Genomic DNA, 12,864 nt, shown 5'->3' with positions numbered 1-12,864 from the left:
CTGGTGGCTCATTGGCTGTCTGGCTGGAAGAACTCTGCCTGGTAACGACGGAGCCAGTGAAGGAACAAGGAAGCCTGTGTTTTTGAACCCTGCTTTTCTTCTCTCTGTTCCTTCTGTAAATCTGGCTTTGACTCTTCTTTGCTATTTAGTATTTGTTTACACACAAAAGTATATCCTGTCGTGTGGAAAAGGCAGAATGGTGTCTTATCTTTGTTGTTAAATGATCAACATGCAACGTAACCCACCTGTCTGTGTTCCTACCAACAGGCACCAGTGATGTGCCGCATTAGAGCAGTATGGCTGTGGATGAAGTGCAGTGATATATTAGGTGATATGATCCAGCTGAGACACATTATGTACCTGCTCTTAGAGTTGGTGGGAGTTTCTATATTTCTAAAGCACTGTGATGGAGGGGAGTCTGGCTGCCATTTGCTTTATCAGAATTAATCAGTTCAGAGTTACAGTGAAGCCTTTTATTTTTTTTCATCCCTCTGAAAGAGCTCTCAATTATTATCCAGCCTCACTGAAAAAAAGGCACACATTCATACCTTGTCAAACTCCAGCTGCCCCATCACCGCCGTCAATCCAGCCGACACTTCATCAGTGAGGCACAAGCCCAGCCGGCCACCTGCAGATGGGCCGCTCGCTGACTGAGAGAAAGCAGGAAAACATATTTCACCATCACTTGCTGTCAAATTTAAACACACATCAGATCTGCTTTGGTTGATCTTACATAGCTTCAAACGATGCCGTGTAGCTAGTGTTGTCGAAAGCCTAATTAATTCAGGCCTCCCACAGCTTTACAATGTGGCACTACACGTTGGCTCGTTGCCTGAACTGAGCATTGGTTGTCTGCAAAAACACAATGTAACTCAATATGTGTTGCATCAGCTATCCGCGGAAAATACTCAGAAACATAAAGCACCCCCAGGGGCATTCTCTGCTGTTCTTGTGACTTATTTGTTAGGAAACAAAGCCTGTGATGAGCGATGGCGGTGATGATGATGATGAGTCAGAAGTCTTTCTGAGGTGCTGAGCAGGACGTTTCCAGCAATCAGTGCCAGCAATGAGCTTTGTTTGTTCAGATGATCAGAAACATCCTGAGCTGCCATTCAGTAAAGACTGTGGTAAGCTCCAGACACCAGATAACAAACGAAGGCACGAGGGCAGTCCAGAATCTATACATTTCAGTATAGATTCAGTAAATATGGTTAGTATATTGCAGTTATGGGGTGGCTGTAGCTCAGGAGGTAGAGCAGGTCATCTACTGATCGTAAGGTTAGTGGTTCGATCCCTGGCTCCAGTCTACATGTTAGGTAGAAACAGTACTTGTGTGATTGGATAAATGTGGCATGTTGTATAGAGCACTTTGAATACTCCAGGAGAGTAGAAAAGTGCTATATAAGAATCAGTCCATTTACCAATACTTATTCAAAATCATAATATACATTTCTACTAAGACAGACATTACATTAAATGAGAAATGCAGACCGGCAAGTAACAGTGAGCAATAAGGATATCCTCAGCTAAGCATTTTATATAATAGTACAATACAATACAAATAAGTAGAGCAAAGTCAGGTTTTATAAATTCCCCACGGATACAGAAACAAAAACAAAACAACCTTGTAAACTGGATGTGTAAAAGTGAGTTGACTTACCTATCCATTCACTAATCTCTCAGTTTAGTTTTATTCTTTATTTTTACCAAGACCATGCATAAGAAAAGTGACTCTCATAACCAGAGATGGGCAGTAACGCGTTACTGTAATCCGATTACTTTTTTCAAGTAACGAGTAAAGTAAGGGATTACTATTGCAAAAACGGTAATTAGATTACCATTACTTTCCCGTAGGAAGCTGCGTTACTAAAACCGTGATTTTTTTGCGAGAATGTCTCATGACAGTGACGTAAGCAAGTGCAACGTTTGTGACAACAGCTGTGTGCAGATCAACAATGCATCGACTGCGGGAGAGAGTATGACCGTGCAGCGTTTAAAGCGTGGAAGTACTGACCTTACTTTAAGTTTGATTCCATAAAAAGTGACAAAAACATTAGTGTCCGTTGTGCGTGGGAAGAAAACTTCTTTTTACAGCGAAAAAAAACCCCTAAACTTCCAAGCAAGCACCAAGTGCGCTATGACGTAATGGGAAACTCACAGAGAAACTCGCGGATTCTTCCACTGACCGCTGCGGCACACCTGCATCAGGGTAAACCTCCGCCTAACCTACTCCTGCTTTACAGGTGAAAATAGAGCAAAAGGACCGGTAGTCTTTGACTTTATTTATTTTCTGCTGTGTTTTACTTGCATCTATTTGAAAGACTGAGTGTAAACACACACAAAAAAATATTTTATGTGCTGGAATGTGCAGAAAATAGGTTTAAAACAAACTTCTTCGAGTCAGAGAATGTTGCATATAATTAAATTTTTGCTTGATTAAAACTAATAAAACAAGTTTTAAAAAGGGACTTTTCCATTTGATTACATTTTGTATGATGGATTGTAGAAAAAGTAGAATTGGGCTGAAAGATCTATCGCTTTATCACCTATTCAGGTTGTAAATTGTGTTTTTAAAAAGTAACTAAGTAACTAAGTAACTAAGTAATTAATTACTTTTGAAAATAAGTAATCAGTAAAGTAACGGGATTACTTTTTTGGGGAAGTAATCAGTAATTAGTTACTGATTACTTTTTTCAAGTAACTTGACCAACACTGCTCATAACAACAACATTTGCTACTACCTAATTTCAGACCCTAGGCAGGCACAGCATTTAACAAAGCTAGGTCGCTGGATAACCCTAGTGCAGCCAGTTAGCATAATTGAAATGGCACAGATAAATATATATATATATTTCTGTTTTGTAGAAAGTAAATGTATTTTGGTTCAAATGATCCTTATATCAGTGTATGAAATAGTCTAATCACAAACAGTACAGCAGAAGTCTCTACTTTTATTTATGTCTGTTGCACATACAATGGCGCAAATGTATAAATTAGATGGTTGGCAAAACTTAAGATGGAAAAGAGAAATAAATAAAAACATACCTGATGCAGAAACTCCCTTTTTTCTTTTTTTCAGTAACAAGACTTCAGATGAAATTCCTCCCTCTCCTCCCACATCCTGCCACTCTTCCTCTCAACCTCCAAACCAACCAGGCCACACCAGTGTTTCGGTCATTATTAACACCATGCGTTCGTCATCTTACTCATATTTTGAAAAGAAGTTGGCAAAAGTTTTAATCCACCTGCACCAAACTGCATTAGCAACATTCAATTTCTCTTCTCATTAGTGCCAACAGCTAACCGTGCTAACGTTGGGTTTGCCTGCTAGCGGCACTCCTGCAGTAATGCAGTGGGAGAGGAGGGCAGCTGTCCTCCTGTCTCCAAGGCTGTCATACAAACATTGCTGGAGAACTGCACCTATCAATAGCCACAAAGGAGAAAAACAGCTGTGTGCAGCAGCAGCACTTTGGTAATGTGTTTGCACTATACAATATAAAATATGTATCATGGACCTCATTGGATATTGATAAAGATCAGACTCTGTGGATTTCCACCCCCAAAAGAGCAGAGACAGGCCTTTTTTTGCTTGTTTATGCTGGTGAATTTGAGATCAAAACACAAAACAGTGATAAAAACCTACTTTGATTTCATAATATTTATTATAGGCACACAGAACATGTAAGATATATCTCATAAAGATATCCCAAAAATTGAATGTATATATCCTAAAGTATCATCAGCACAGTGAAATTAAGTTATTCCTTTCCACTAACATATATTGCTCTGTGTGTTATGTTTTCATGCTGGTTTCTTAATGCTGATGAAGGCCATGTGGTGAAACATATCAGCTTGTTAAAGTGCAGATGCTTCTAGCAAGGCACTTGGCATTGCCAAGTTGTTTATATCTTTGGCTTAGACAGTCTATTTCTGTGACATAAAATAATCAGCTTGGCTTCACAGCAAATCTGCTCTGGTGTCGTTAAATGTAAACACTCTGCTTTACACTTGCTTAGTAACTGCTGCCTAGTGATTCTGAAAGTTTAGTTTTAGGCAGTCTGTGAAAGGCCACCTATTGCCCACTTTATTGCTCTGATGTACGATTTTCCATTGGAACGGCTAACTGTAGGAGACGAACGGCAGCAGTGAGAAAGTACAGATGTCAGTTTATATGCACCAATAAATTGGTCTGCCTCTGCTAGCCAGTGAATCTGGCACTGTCATAGCAGTGTCAGAGATGTCATTATCACTCACCTTCATGGCTCTGGGTGGCTGCCAGGGAAACTGTTTAGACAGAGGTGTCAAAGTTACGCGAGTTTTCAGTAGATACTGATCTTTCTGCAAATTTCATTGTCTCTCACCTTCACATTTGTCACCAGAGCGGTGTTGTCCTCGGCAAAGAGGACTTTCAAACCGAGGACTGAATCTAACACAAGAGACGGCTGCAAAAGCCCCAGCAGGAGCTGCAACGTGTGAAAGGATGACAATGACCTTCGACAAGCAACGGTGTCAACACATTACAATCGACAGAATAGTTGAGAAAGTGTGAAAGGAGGTGTAAATGAAAAGCCCTATTAAACCGGTGCTATGTGGGCATGGTGTGATGCCACTGCAAAGACATATTTCCTCTCAGTTGGATTTGTTTTGTGAATGCGGTGCTTGATGGTCAGTATATTACATGATTGAAGGCTATTAGGAACTGCACTCAGAAAAGGAAATAATTTCTTTTTGTCAGTAATGTACCTCTATCATAACATCACAATGACTGACTCGGCTCAGAAAGCATATGTGCGACCTGGTGTGCTTTATATCCACCAGAAAAAAGTTAGTCATTTAGAGATTACTTCATTAACAACACTCAGTGTCATTTCTTCAATTTAAATTGAGTTTTTTGATTTTTTTATTCTTGCTTTGCACAGTTTGATAAGTGAAAAACAGTAACAACAGTACAACAATATAACGATATAGTTAGTGATATATTTAACTCTGACTTCAGAACTGCTGCAGGGTCAACAAGGTGCCAGAAATATTCTTCAGAGATTTTGATTCATAGTCACGTGACATCACCTCGTGGTTACTGCAGATTTGGCTGCACATCCATGATATAAATCTCTTGTCCCAACACATCCCAAAGCTGGATTGAGGTCTGGTGACTGTGGAGGCCATTTGAGTACAGTGAACTCGTCATCATGTTCAAAACCAGTTTAAGATGGCTTGAGCTTTGTGATATGATGTGTTATCCTGCTGGAAGCAGCCATCAAAAGATGGATACACTGTGGTTGCAAAGGGATGATTAGCAACAACACTCAGGCCGTGGCTTTAGACAATGCTCATCATTTTGCCCTAAAGGTCTAAAGTGTTCTAAGAAAATACCCCCCACACCATTACACCACCACAACCCTGAACCACTGATACAAGATAGGCTGGATTCATGCTTTCATGTTGCTTATGTCAAATTCTGACCCTACCATCAGTGTCGTAGCAGAAATCAAGACTCATGAGACCAAGCAAACTTTTTCCATCTCCTTATGTCCAATTTTGATGAGCCCATGTGAAATGCAGCTTTAGTTTCCAGTTCTTAGCTGGCAGAAATGTTACCCAGGGTGGTCTTCTACTGAAGCCCATCTGCTTCAAAGGTTTAGAGATGCTCTACTGCTTGCCTTGGTTCTATCAGCTCAAAGTAGCCTGGTTGATCTTGAGTTAACAAGGTATTATTGATAGGGATTACAAAGAAAGTGCATATTTCTCCTATACTGGCTTTTCTCCTCTTCTTCTCTTGGCTCCCTGTTAAATTCAGAATTGAATTCAAAATCCTTCTGCTCACATATTAGGACTTGACTTATGAGGCCCCATCTTATCCTAAAAATCTCATCGTACCGTATCACCCCAATAGAGCACTTCGCTCTCAGACTGCTGGCTTACTTGTGCTTCCTGAGGGGATTTAAAAGTAAAATGAGAAGCAGCTTTCAGGCTCCTCTTCTGTGGAACCAGTTCCCAGTTTTGATTCAGGAGACAGACACCCTCTCTACTTTTAAGATTAGGCTCAAAACTTTCAATTCTGATAAAGCTTAAAGTTATGGCTCGATCGGATTACCCCGAGTCCTCACTTCGTTACACACCATTAGGTCTTGGCTGCTGGGGGCTTCTCATGATGGCCTGAGTGTTTCATCTTCACTCAACGATCGCTTCAGATTGCTGCCCCACCCTGACTCTGGAGGTCTGTTCCTGCCTTCCTAAATGGGAGTTTTTCCTTCCCACTGTCGCCAAGTTCTTGCTCATACGGGATCACCTGATTGTTGGGATTTCTTTCTATAATTATGAATGGTGATTATGCACCATATAAATAAATAAAACTGAACTGAATTAAACGGCTGTACCCAAAATAAGTTTTGCTCGATTAACGTTTGACTTTCATTTAACTGATTGGGGGGGGGAAAGATCTGCCTTCAATAACCAGGTACATGAGGTGTAGTCTTAAATATGAAAAAAGGAGTAAACTGAAATTAGAAGTTTTGAAATGATTATCCTTTAACCGTAGGCAGTAAGTGATGAGATACTAACATGCTGTGAGGAGTGTAAACACTGTGAGGACTGGTCCATTCATTTCATTTTTGAAAAGCAAAGTAAAAAATGACCTCTACCCTTCTTCATTTGTACATTTTGGAGAAAAAAAATAAACAACTATTAAACAATAAAAATATCAATCTTTATTCTTTGAGATAGCATATCAAAGATAAACCTTGATCTATAATACCATGACAAATTACACAAGAACTATACAACGGTAAACAGTGTAACCCAATAACTTTCTCTTGATAAACAATAGTTTTGTTTTTCTTCTCTTTACTCTTAAGTAATGAAAATATCTTTGACTTCAATTATACTGTTGACTCTCTTTTGGAAATTAGAATGGTATATTTAGATGTAGTCTCTATAAAATATCCCATGAGCTTTTAAAAATACTTTTTTTTCCCCCCAAAGAATATAATCACGTGATGTATATCATATATGACAGGCAACATTTAGAGGTATCATTTCAGGCTTTTAGGTACAAATTGTCCCTCACAGTTGTGGCAGAACATCTGCCTCTGATGAAATGATGTAAGCTTGCAATGTAAAAGTCACCGTCTTCCCATTATTTGTTGGCATGACTGATTGTAAATAATAAAATTCAATGTACAAAATGATCAATTCTTGGAAAGTTACTGGTTGCCAGGTACGGTAAAGTCTCACAAACGGCGTACAAAATACTGCATGATACAAAAAACCCAAACATATTCTAAATCTAAATTATCATCACTGGTTAAGACCTGCAACAAACCGGAAGCCAACAGCTGGAATCAACGATGAATTAAAGTGATTACATTAAACACACACATAAATACCTATTGATAAAATCAGATCTATACTGTATACCGTATGTGCTTCTCTTTAGAAAAGAAAATGGACTTTATTTGGTCAGAAAAAAAAGGACAAAACGGCTGCATGGGATAACAGTTGCACCCCCATCTTACACAATAAAATTAGAACATTAGCAATTAAAATACAACAGTAAAAGAGCAATGCAAAATGACTGTATTACACAACATTGGCATTATATGGAAAGAGACAATATTGTTTGGCAAATAAAAAGTGGGAGGGTTTTAAAAAACATCCTAAAAACACTGGAAAATTACAAGACTCGTTGTTTCCAAAAGCTACTCCACACTGCTACCGCTTGTCTGTTTAATTCTACAATGCGGAGGTGTCAACAATATCTTTACTTTCTCTGTAACACTATAAGCCTAATCTACATATCCCTACTTAACCCTAGCGACTATACAATACTATACACCACAAGACAAGTCTTACTGGGTCAGTGGCACTAAGTTAGGTGTAGTTTAGAGCTAATCTACTGTCATCTCAAAAGCTCTACTGTACTCTGCAACATGACATTTCTCCTCATCTGTGCAGCCTTGGCTCGCCAACACTTCTGTCGACCCATAATTTCGATTATCTGTGTGTGTGGATGACTTCTGTGGATTTCTGTAAACAATCCTGAATGTAGATTGGACTTGACAGTTATCATGACGGGAAAACGAACTAAAAGAAAGTAAGAAAGAAATAGATCACTGTATGATATTGTGGCCCACAGCGAGGATGTGATTTTGCTTTCAACTGTAATGATGTAAAAAGATGAGAAAACAGCTCTATGGATGGAAAAATGTAGGAATTTACTCTCCGCTCTGTTTCTTGTAACTTCCTGATAAATTAAAAGATGTAGTTAGGTAGTCCTTCTTGGTAATAAAATTATTCTTCACAGCATGAATGCTTGTATGCGTGTGTGTTTGTGTACATCTGGGCTTGTTTTTGTAAACAGAATATATGCAAGAGAGTGTACGCTTTGTGCCAAGCTGTGTCCTGATATCATAAATTGGCAATTTGGCTCCACATTAGACCCTCTACATCTCGTGGGACAAGGCTTCGTGCTGAGCAGCGACTCCGTTTGGCTGCGGGGTGGCGGGCTGCTCCTCGGGCTGGCCATTGGCCTTTGGCTGAACAGCAGAATGGTCAGGCGGGTTAGAGGTGAAAAGGATGTTGGATTCATTTAACCGGCGAACACGATACGTCTCATAGTGGATGCTGCATGTGATGTCTTTGATGTTCTGCATATGTGTCCTGAAAACAAGACGAAGAAGAGAGTATTACATCTAATGAGAACGTACCGCAAAGCAAGCTTAACAGGAAATGCCTACAACAGGTATCACTCTATATTTATGGTCATGTGTTGTGGAAACAATCGCATGTATTTGCATACTGTGTGCGAGGAGTCAGTCCTACACTAACAAGCTTAAATGCACAGATTCATTGGAAGAACCTGAGTAGAAATGCCTGCTCTACCACTGTCTTGGGAAGCACTCAAAACATCAAAAGGAATTTCATTGGTATTGATTTCAGTCGGAAATTGAAGCTTTATAGAATCACTCCTGTCTCCAATTCATTTCAGCACATCTAAAAGACAGAGTGAGCTCTGATTTAGCAAAATGGTGAACCTGTAGCTGGGTTTTTATTCAAATCACACTATACCCCTAAAAAACAAAAACAAAAACATTAAAATAAATGTAGAAGTGTGATGGATGCTCACCTGATTAGGAGATCTCGGAGATAAGCAAACTCACAGTGTGCAATGTTCTCAACTGCAAAGAGAGAAAGAGCAAATCGCTGAGACTAAATTCACAAAACAATCCCAAATCCTTTCCAATCCTGCTTTCTTGCAATTCCTTAAAAATGTCACAAGATGGCAGTGTTGTTCACAATCCAGTTGAAGGGCGTCCTCTAACATGACATCTACAGCAATTTTCTTAAGCCATGATAACTCCCTCCTCCACTTTCCAGCAATTTAACACATCAGAGCTCTTCACTGTATTGGAGAACTTTAAGTAAGACGTTTTAACAAATTCCCTATGACAAGCTTGTGGTGCCTTTAGTAGGCCTAACATGTTTGAATTATAGATTATGTCTAGTGAAAATGAAGTAAAGGAGGCTACTACTTAAGTAAAGCTTTGAAATCCAGGGCAGGAAATTTCATTCTCTTTGAAAGTGGGAGAGTGGAATAACTGCTGGGCCTGTGAGTGCTGATTAACGGCATCAAGGGAACAAGATACCAACTTGTAACGAGCTGAACTGCTGGTGTCTAGACGCTCTACTCCTCAACTAGCAGTGAGGAGCTGTTATATCAATCGATATGCATGTCTAATATACCTGTTACCAACACAGCCCCTGAAAATAAACTGTATTTTCAGTGCTTGTGATAGTATAGAGACCTAGTCCTCCTCTGAGGCCTAATTTATGATGATGGTGCCGGCATGTCCGGGAGCTTTCTCTCCCTTTCTTTTCCCTGTTCCCGCTCTCTTACTACTTGGCTTAACTAGAACTGAGCCACTGTTCTCTTAGCCAGACAAGACTGCATTTGTCCTGAAATTCTTGTACTCTATCTCGCTCACTATGCAGTTCTACAGAATTCATTTGTAAGCTTTCGTATGAGTAGACTGGACATCTCCAGAATGTAAAATTGAAAGGTTAAAAGTCCAAAGTACCATGTTTTGAGGAGGAAGAAAAGTCTGCATGCACCTCTGAATATAAAGCAGGTTTATACACTAGAAGTACAAACTCAAACCTGAAAATATTGGGATACCGTGCGACATGTACATTAAAAACAGAATGCAATGATTGCAATTTCATAAACCTATACTGTATTTATCATAAAACATTTAATGTTTAAACTAAGAAAATGTACCACTAAGGTCCAAACTCAGGTCAGTTTGAATTTGATGGCAACATGTTTCATAAAAGATGAGGAAGTGCCGTGTTTACAGCTGTAAACATGTGGGAGCTGAGAAGAGCAGCTGCTGGACTTTTGGGGGAGGAATGTTGTCCCATTTTAGTCTGATAAATGATTATAGCTGCTCAACAGTCTCGGGTTGTCTTTGTCATATTTTTGCTTTATGATGTTTTGGTGAAAGGTCTGGATTGCAGGCAGGCTAGTTCAGCACCCAGACTCTTCTACTATGGAACCAGTGCTTACAATAGATCCAGTATGTGGTTTAGCATTGTCTTGCTGAAATATCCAAGGTCTTCCCTGAAAAAGAGGTCATCTCAGTGAAGTGTATGTTGCTCTAGACCCTGTATTTACTTTGCAGCACTGATGATGCCATTCATGATGTGCAAGCTGCCAATTCCACAGCCACTAATGCACCCCGACACCATTAGAGATGCAGGCTTTTGAACTGAGAGCTGATGAACAAGTTCTGTTTTAGTCTGGAGCACATGGTGTTTTCAAAAAATAATTTCAACTTTTGATCCGTCTGACCACCGAACGGTTTCCCACTTTGCCTCAGTCCATTTTAAGTGATTTTAAATATTCAAAGTCATTGCAATTATTATTCATTAATAATTTATATCCACTGTTCTGAAATGATTCTACAATGTATAGACAGCTTTTTGCAGGTTGAACCCATCCATCCATTTTTTATACCCAGTCATGTTACTGACCCGATGCCAGTTGATCTCAGTTAATCTAAAATGTTCCTCCAGCTGTTTCCTCTTAGTACAACTTACTTTTCCAGCCTTTTGTTGCTCCGTCCATACTTTTTTCTTCAGTTGCTACCATCACATTCAAAATGAGCATGAGTCTCTCAGTTTAAACATTTGATATGTTTTCATGTGCTATTGAATAAAATACAGGTTTACAAATTACTGCATTTTGTTTATTTGCATTTGAATCCTTATCTTTGAAATCATTTTTTATTTTTATCCCAGTGTTTTCTGCTCGAAGCTTCACGCCAAGTCTTGCATGCTACCATACTGTTTAGATACTTGTGTGATTGAAATGCTCTTGTTTATGTGAACAGTTGTTGTGTTTCAGACACAGTATTTCAAGGTCATATTTCATAGTGAACACTGGGCGTTTCCCCAGCTACACTGAATCACAAAACAAACATAGTCTGAGTCATTTACATTTATCATTTACATGATATTAAATAGCTTGAGGGTTTTTTTGGTGAATGATTTAAACATTACAATGCATTTATAGGACAGCAAATGAACTAGATGCTCTGCAAGGACTGTGCTGAAGGGTGTCCTTAGCAGGAGACACTATTAAACAGTGATAGGTCCCTGCTGAGCTATCCTTCAGTTGGCTTTTTGTCTTTTTGCTACGTGTCCAGAGAGATGTCCTCTCTCTTTCTCAGTCTCTACACACACACACTTGCACAATTGTGAGTAATGCAAGTACAGTTACTTGCTAAGAACCTCTTTGGCACTGTGAGCGTGCAGCACAGGCCAACAAATGTAAACCACATCACAGAAGTTATTGCATGCAAGTGTGTCTGTGAGACAGTGTGCGTGTGTTTTATGTTTCTTCCTGTAATCTCAAAGGACATAGAAAGTGTCTGCAAATCTTTTCCTCCTGTCTCCTACGTCTCCCAAGTTACAGACTCAGAGAAACTTATGTAAACAAGCACCTGGTATTCAAACAGCAGATGGTTAAACTAGCTGGCCACGTTCTCAAGCAGCAGTCTCTAACTTTCCACATGCTGAGAGTTCACCAAAATCAGTCTGCTGGTTTTGCTGGTCATTTTGCTACCACAAATACCAGCATGAGCAAGGTGAGACAACTCAACTGTAGTTAGTAACTGTAGCATGCATGCTGCTGTATTATTTATTGGGTGAAGTCAGATGGCTTTGGCACTGTCATCTGGACAGGTGCGACCCAGTCATGAGTACAGGAAATGGGCCGTTTTAACGTTTGACCAGATGGACATTATAACATTATTAGGCCAAGCCAAGTATTTTTTTAACTGCTTTGCTGGAGCAATTAGTGGCACTGGCAGTGACAGCTACATGTCGACATGGCCGATCTACATTGAGACAGTAAATAAATGATTACATTGTTCTACCTTGTTATTCATTTTCTATCATCTGGCAGGGAAACTAACCAGCTGTGGTGTTTTATTTGCAAGTGTGTATTACAGTTCATGTCTATTACCCTCTATGGTGCCCCACTTTGTTTTCCTTCCCAGAATCCTCTTTCCGTTCACCTGGTACTCCTGGTCGCTGCCCACCACAGCAAAAGGGGTCATCTCCTGTTGAGTGCACACATGCAAACATGAAGAGAAAACGCTGAAGTGTTTGCACCGATTCATTTTCAGGTCATGTTTGACTTGTTGCAATTTCCCCAGTTATCATGGATTTTCCAAAGAAACACATACCGGTACACAAAGAGGAGATCAAAAAGGTTGCATCTAACAAAGGCTTACATTACATCCATGCTGTAGCCACAGGATGCTATTCTTTAGGTTTGCTGTTAAAATTCGAAGTGAATGA

The 12,864-nt window shown here is 39.6% G+C and overlaps 1 protein-coding gene across 1 annotated transcript; it reads right to left on the bottom strand.

Annotated features, from left to right (window-relative positions):
- Window positions 1-6,684: 6,684 nt before the first annotated feature.
- Window positions 6,685-12,843, bottom strand: septin9b (septin 9b). Its single transcript, XM_084930989.1, has 3 exons — window positions 12,527-12,843; window positions 9,125-9,176; window positions 6,685-8,658 (listed from the first exon to the last, which is right to left on the bottom strand). The coding sequence occupies exons 1-3, from the start codon at window positions 12,681-12,683 to the stop codon at window positions 8,442-8,444; spliced, it is 426 nt and encodes a 141-aa protein (XP_084787115.1). The 5' UTR covers window positions 12,684-12,843; the 3' UTR covers window positions 6,685-8,441.
- Window positions 12,844-12,864: the final 21 nt, after the last annotated feature.

Source organism: Perissodus microlepis, chromosome 6 (genome assembly GCF_051167445.1).
Source record: "Perissodus microlepis isolate ML-2025 ecotype Zambia chromosome 6, ASM5116744v1, whole genome shotgun sequence".
Lineage (NCBI taxonomy): Eukaryota > Metazoa > Chordata > Actinopteri > Cichliformes > Cichlidae > Perissodus > Perissodus microlepis.
This window is presented reverse-complemented; position numbering and strand designations above follow the sequence as displayed.